This window comes from Sturnus vulgaris, chromosome 9 (genome assembly GCF_052056855.1).
Source record: "Sturnus vulgaris isolate bStuVul1 chromosome 9, bStuVul1.hap1, whole genome shotgun sequence".
Taxonomy (NCBI): Eukaryota; Metazoa; Chordata; class Aves; order Passeriformes; family Sturnidae; genus Sturnus; species Sturnus vulgaris.
This window is the reverse complement of record NC_142251.1, coordinates 21,758,586-21,766,193: the sequence shown is the minus strand read 5'-3', so window position 1 is coordinate 21,766,193 and position 7,608 is coordinate 21,758,586. Positions and strand designations below refer to the sequence as shown.

General features: G+C 44.2%; 1 protein-coding gene across 1 annotated transcript; it reads right to left on the bottom strand.

Annotated features, from left to right (window-relative positions):
• Positions 1-2,409: 2,409 nt before the first annotated feature.
• ZNF281 (zinc finger protein 281) lies at positions 2,410-7,197 on the bottom strand. Its single transcript, XM_014883265.2, has one exon. It carries the CDS (start codon positions 7,195-7,197, stop codon positions 4,579-4,581), a length of 2,619 nt encoding a protein of 872 aa, XP_014738751.1. The 3' UTR covers positions 2,410-4,578.
• Positions 7,198-7,608: the final 411 nt, after the last annotated feature.

Here is a 7,608-nt window from a genome sequence, read left to right as displayed (position 1 = left end):
TGCATCCACATCGAGCAGGATGACACTCAGAGCATGAAGCAGGACTCTGCAGGATGAGGCTGCACAAGAAATGTTTCAAACAACACAGATCACAAAGTGTATGAGAGTTTTACATCTGCTAAGCAGGGCGTATATCTTGTATTCCAAATGATGTGCACAACAGTAAACCATCTTTTCCTAGGTGTTTGTACAAACAAGAAAATTGCACAAAAATCATTTGAGAAGAACATTAAAAGTGAAGATTCCGCAGTTGATATAAGCAGCAAGAAAAGATTCCAGTCTGACAATATACAACACATTGGAAAAAAGATTGCCACGAGGGCTAACATACCAAATGATTGAAACAGCCTGATGCATTGTCCTGGACGGGTCATCTTTGGAGATACAGCTACCAAAGCTTCACATTTCTGAACATAAAAGCATTTTTCAAAAATTTATCAGGTTTCAAAAACAGTGATTCAACAAGGGACATCCATCAACACAGTCTAAAGTCCTAACTGGGGAAGGATGATTCTGATTTAGTTTTGAAGAAGCATGGGATGAAAACACTGGTGAAACAAGAAAGTTTTCTTCCTTCATTTAATTTTAGGAAATATGTGGTCAATTTTTGCAGAAGTTTCCCAGAGAAAGATAGTGCATAGAGCATGAGACAGACAGACTGGAAAATTGCAGCTCAAATGTTTAAAGCTGGTAGTCAGCAGGGGCTGTAAACAGGATCTTTGATTTCAAAGTGACCTAATTCTCTTCAACCACTAGCACATGGAGCTGGTAACTTACACATTCTCACATGTATCTTCCCGGGTGTTACAAACATTTCCACAGCCACAACAGCAGCCTCACATGAACAAGACTGATTCCTAGTTGGTGGGGAAAAAAACACCAGAAGAACCATTCAGACAAATACACTGTTATCAAGCATATAATGCTGGGGGTGAGGGGAAGACCAAACAATTGAAACAAAAAAACACTAATAGAATACATTGAATTATTCCAGTAGCTTCTTAAGGTCTCCGTGAAGCATCAAGCTGCTTTTCTTCATCAGTCGTCCATAAACCTGAAATTGCATACCCTTCACCTCATTCTGTTTTCACTTTTTTTCCATTCTCCTTTAATTTCACTTTCTTACTCTAGTATTTCTCCCACAAGTCTGTGTCCATTTGAAGTAATCGAGGAACTACAAATTTCAGTTAGCTCTTCTAGATGATATGCAGGCAGGTGAGACATGCACTTTCAGTGGCTTGGGACACAGAGGTGCAATCACAGCTCAAGGTACCATAATGCACTAAGTTCCAAGGCAATAATGTTATGTGAACTACTCCAAGAGGAAGTGTAACAGTTTATGCACCATTTTCTGTCATTACATCTATGAATTTTTCTTTACAGTCCTGTTAGTGATAAGAACCAGGTTATCATTCCTCTCCCATAACTTCTTTAAAAACAACAAACTAAACCTTGAAATAAAATGGAAAAGAATTCAAGAGCCTTTTTGCTTTCCTTTTTCCTTCTCTGACACATCCCTAAATAAAGTTCCTGTGGGTTAAGTGCTACTTACAATGTAATTTTTAAATATGTACCAGGTAAAGCCATATCCTGATTTCCATGCAATTTTAACATACCCCTACCTTCATTAAAATAAAAACACCATATCAAAGTAGCAAAAGGTCTAGTTCTACCCTATTTAGAAACGTTTGAATGACTAAGCTGTGCAAAGAACTTATAAAATCCCACTACAATTCCACATCATACTTTTAAATGGTTCCTAGCAATGTTCTGGATATTAGACATTGAGCATATTCCATATTTACTTTTTGTAAGGTTTTTGTGCTTGTTTTTCAACATGCCAAGGATTTTTCTCATCCATGTCACTGCTTTGATTCAAATTCACATGCAAAGTTGAAGACAAATACAGACTAAGTAAATCCACAACCTATCTTCATATTACTTAAAATGCTTTTGAAGTATTTTGCTATAGTACTATTTTTACAGGATTTTTCTTATAATACAGGAATTAAGAGGAGGGTGAGCGGGAAATTACAACCAAATAAGACCCCCAGAAAACAGATAGAGGATTTCCTACAATCTTTATCTTGAATTACTATATTATGTATTTGTCGTTCTGAACTTCCAGCAATTATGAAAAGTCTTCGCAGTTAGCAATATGCAATTTAAATAAATCACATATTTGAAAAGATGAAACTGTATAAACATTTTAACTTCCAGAAATTTATTAAGTTTTGCTAAGCTAAAGGTATGAATTAGACCCCTGGCTTGTAAAATAGCACATTTTATTTGACTCAAAAGGAAAATGAAAACCTTTCGGTAAGTTATATTATTCCTTCTCAAAATTTAATCTCCTAATGTTTCCTTACTAAGTTCTCAAAAGCATTACTGGATAATAGAAGTGATGCCTTTATGATTTTGTGAATAATGGGTTTTATTAAGTTAAAGCAAACAGCCAGAACAATACATATGCAACTTCTACTACACACAATATAAAGAATGTAAATTATAACCTCTGTAAAATAAAAGAAAAGGTACTAAAAAAAGCCAACACAGTGGTTACGGACTATTCCATCCCTGATAACAGGCTGGGTTCTGTGTTTAGAGAACAGTTGTTGTTGTTTGATTATTAAACTGAAATGGCATGAAATACAGAATCAAGTATAAATAAAAAATTAATGGAGGTACACAGATTCTATGAGAACAAACTCTAGATTAGTGAGGGGAAAAAAAAATGTTTACTAGCAAAAGAGATCACGAATGGGCTCAGGTTTCTATTCATAGTGGTGAGGGACAACAGGAGAAATTACCCAGGATTTTTGTAACAATTCCTTTAATAATACACCACTTTCATAACAGAAGTGTTTTACACTTGCACAATGTTAATAACTTTATTATACATGGAAGCCTGTAATAGGCTGATTACACAATAAGACTGCAAACAACCACTGGTACCTTCCTGACAACAGAAAAGTACATTAAGACTGAAACATCACCAAGAGTACATAAAAAACCATCATCATAAACATCACCAAAATTACATTAAAAAACTAATCAAAAAATTCATTTGCAAAAAGTGGTTTAGAGCAGTGCCACTGCGTTTCAGCAGCTTTGAATGGCCACCAGTATTTCTAGCAGGTTTCCATGGCTCCACAGGCATTAATCAGGATTCACATATAATAAATAATGTACCACAAAATATACATAAAGTAAGGCAATAATTCCAAAGAAAAGTTCTGTTGATATTAACAAGCCACTCAAGTTCTACTTTTGTAGTTGATGCCATCACCAGAATCCTTTGATGGAATTGCAGCCTTAGGCCCTAAAAGCCTGCCATGATGAATGCTGCAAGGCCCTCTCTCCGTAAAGAGCTCCAGTGACACCACTGGGACACTGCTGGGCACAGGGCTCTGTGGTAGCTGATCCTGATGCAGGATAGGGGCCTCACTATGTACAATTGGGAGTAGATTATTTCTTATCGTACATGGAAACCTCAACATATTTCTAAAACAGGTGGGTGTTCATTGTTCATCATCTGATGTCATAAGACATCAGAAAGCACATCGTAAGATATGCACTTTCTGGAATGTAAATCTTTTTAAATGCTAGCTATTACATCGGGGTGAGAGAGTGAGTAGGGGAAAAGGGAAATAAAAGGGGATGGGGAAGTGGGGTGGGCAGGTAGACAACCAAGATCAAGTCCAGAGGAACCAGGAACACAATAAAATAGAGGGAACCCTTTACACCAAAAGAACTTGAAAAGGGGAAGAGCAGGAGACAGACTTTTTTGAACCGTGTGTAACAAATAATGTATCCCAAAACCCTATCTGGATTAGGACTGTAGTTTCAAGTTGGGGTTCTAATGACATGAACCAGCTGCACACATTTTGTTCTCACGGTTTGTGTCAACAGAATCTCTTTACGGAATTACAGTCTTACACAGAACTTCTGGGGACATTACTGTTCAGATTAAAGCTACCGTGCTGGGCTCATCGTGCAGACCCGAGAATATTTGCTCCACCTGCCTGGAATGAGCGTCACCTGGAAGAACAGGAGTACTTTAAAAACCACAAGATTTAGGTAGCAAAATTCTTTCAGATCAGCTGACGTAAGAGACAGCAATTTGAAATGTCAAAGATCCCTTCCTCAAAAAGCTGAGATATATTTTGTAATCATCTGTAAAATGGAAGTTCCAATACACTAGCGGTGCATAGAATTCCCATGCTTCATTACACTTTCCTGAGAGTAAAGCAATTAGAATAAACTTTAGTCCTAGGAACAAAGTTAATTTTTTGCATTTTAAACTCTTGGGCTATTCCCTGACAATCTACATAATGTAAATTTGATTGCTAAACATTGTCACTTGAACAAAAACGCTATTTTAAAACTATTGATTTTTGATTAAAAACCATAATAAACAGAGCTAAAAAAATCACACTAACAAAATAAACTAAATATGAAAAGTTGCATTGAAAGGGCATGTTACATTATTCTTAATAGGACCGTGTAGAAACATTCCAATGGCAGTGTTGTTAAATTACATTAAGAAGACCCCACAGCCTGGTCACAGTCAGGACCTTACCTGTAACTCTGGCTGGTTGGGGTTTTCACTCGTGTACTACATGGCTCACTTACATCAGACATCATATTTGTATACCCTGAGAAATCTGACACTGAAGTCCTTACTCTATGGTCCACTTCTCCATTAGAGTTAGTGATAAAAGTCATTGGCACCCTGCTGCCCGACTTGAACTGAGAACCAAACGCTTGTGCAAAGTTCTCGATCTGGTAGGTTGCTCTAGGCTCTATGTCCTTCTGAGGATCTATCTGGCTGGTTAACTCCTGAGATGGGATCTGAAAGCTCGTTGAGGATTCTAAGTTTTTCTGTTCCTTCTGGCCAGTCAGTTTCTGAGATGTTGACTGGTAGTTCGATGAAGTCTCTAAGTTTTTCTGCGGATCGATGAGATCATCCAGCTCTTGAGAAGGAGTCAACTGTTGATGCGAAGCCTCCAAAGCAGACAAATAAAAGCCTGGCTGAGAGCCAAGCAACATCCCAAATGGAGGCTTTGGCAACGCAGTTGGCAACACTGAGGTAACGGATTGGCTGAAGCCACACTCAAGTGGAGATGTAGTGTATATCTGTTTGTCTGGAAACAGAGTGTGGTTATGGAGAGTTGAAGACAAGCTAACAAACTGGAAACTGGGTCCAAAAGCAAAACCAGTGCTGTTGGTTGTTCTTTCAAAGGCTTGCTGGAGGTATTTTGAGTATTCTTGCAACATGCTTGCCTTGTCGTTTGAAACTGTTTGAGAATTAGGGCTCAAGTTTTCTTCCTGAACCATGTCTGAATGTTCTCCTGAGGTGTGCAAGTCCACACGCTGTTCAGTTATACTGAAAGGATCTTCTTTCTGGCCTTCTGATTTGTGAGAGTACTGGTCCAAAAGGCTCTGTAAGACTTCATCAGGAATACCAGACTTGTCATGGCAAGACTTTATTTCACTATTTAAAGATGCTGAATCGATGAGAGATAAAGGAGCTTCGTTATCCATAACGTTAACACCCGGAGACTGGATGACGGACTGCTGGGAAGTCATGTGTCCGACATTAAGTGAAAAGGCACTGTTACTGCTTGCAGTTTGTAAGTATCTTCTTTTCTTTGAAAACTGCATGGCATCATCATAATTGCTACTTATTTGACCCGGTTTACCACCTGTACTTTGGAGAAGGCCAATAGATTCTACACCGGTATTGGCTACTAGGCCTAGAGAGCCACTCTGTTTCCCAGACAGTGGTTTTTGCCCCAAAATATCTGGCAGTGGTGATACAAAATTAAGGTAATTTTTGTCTGCTTGTTTTCTGCTCGTTTTTTTCAAGACCAATTTTGGCACCTTTTTCTGAAGTTCTTCTACGCCTGTGCCAACTAGACCACCACTGGAAGACACAATAGGAATATCAACTGCATAACTCGGCATGGTCACATTACTCGTAACTTGAGATTCAGCTAGTTTGCTGCTACACTTGCTTCCTTTGTTTTCAGTGGATGTATTTTTTGTTTTACTTTTTCTCCTTGAGGAACTTGTATTTCCCTGAGACAACGCAGCCAAGCTACCCATGCTACTTGATGATCCGGGCTCCATTCCAGCCCCTGCTTTACCTATGGCTTCACCACATGTTCTTCTGTGCTTTAACAGTCTATCAGTCCTTGAAAAATACTGCTGACAAGTGTCACATTTGTATGGCTTTTCTCCACTATGCGTCCTCTTGTGTCTTTCCATGTGGTACTTCTGGATGAACTTCATACTACACTGGTCACACCCAAAAGGCTTCTCCCTACTGTGGATCTTCTCGTGTCTCTGCAGCAAGTACTTCTGGATGAAGCCCATGCTGCACTGGCTGCACTGGAAAGGCCTCTCCCCGGTGTGGATGAGCACGTGCCTGCGCAAGTGATAGGAGCTCCTGAAGGCAGCACTGCAGTGTTCGCAGACGTGAGGTTTCTGGCTGGGGGACGCGACGGCACCTTCCCCATCTCCCACCAGGGGGGGTTTGGATGAAGAGCTTGGCTTCCGCTTGGCTTTGATTCCCTGAGTTTCTGGCTTTGGCCTCTTTGCCTTCTTGACCTGGGCGTCGTGCTTTGGCTCACCCGCGCTCCCTGGAGCGCCCTCGCCTCTGCCAGTCAGCAGCAGGTCTCGGTGGGGATGCTGGTGCAGGTGGTGAAGAAGGCTGAGGTCCTGGATCACGCTCTGGCCGCTTCCTTCGCCGCTGCCCAGGCCGGGGGTTCTCTCCTCCGCCGCTCCCCCGAAAAGCCCCCCGTAGTGGTGATGGTGCTGCGGCTGCTGCTCCTCCTCCTGCTCGCTGGGCTTCTCTTGCTTGATGCTCACCAGGGACTGCAGAAAGCCCCAGGGGCTCCTCTGCGAGGAGGGCGCGGAGGGGAAAGCCCCCGCCGGCTCCTTCTTGAAAGTCACGTCCTGCGGGGGCGGAGGCGCCGGGGGCTCGCCCGCCGCCGTGGAGGAAGCGGCGGCGGCGGCCGGAGGTAACACGCACTGCGGGGGGTGCTGGGCCGCCGCGGGGGGCGCGGCCGCCCGGGCGAAGCTGGTGACCGGGGGCAGGCGGTGGTTGAACATCACCATGCCGGGGGGGAACGCTGGCTCCATGGCCGCCGCCCTCTTGCCGCCGCCGAGGAAGCCGCTGCCGAGTTTCATCCCCCGGGAAGGCGGGCCGGAGAGGAGGCGCGGCCCAGAGGGGCTGCGGGACCCGCCGCCCGCCCGCCTGCCCGCCAGCCGGACCGCGCCGGCTCAGCGGGCGGCTCCCTCGGCGGCCCGGCAGCCGCCGCCCGGGCGCATCGCCGCCTCCCGCCCGCGCCCGCGGCGGCCCCGGCCCGGCTGCACTTACGGCTCCCGCCGCCGCCGCCAGTTACAAATATCGCCGCGTCCGCTCCACAATGGAATTAGCAGCGCCCGCCCCGCCGCACATGCGCGCCGCGCGGCACGCTGGGAGCCTCGGCCGCACGGGCGGCGGGCGCGCAGGCGCGGCGCGGGGGGCGCGGGGTGGGCGCTGCCCGCCGCGGGGCCGGGCCGGGCCGGGCGGCACCGCCGGGATGCGCTCCGGGAGCC

Coding starts and splice junctions, on each gene's coding strand:
- ZNF281 (XM_014883265.2), bottom strand. CDS start 7,197: ATGAAACTCGGCAGCGGCTTCCTCGGCGGCGGCAAGAGGGCGGCGGCC.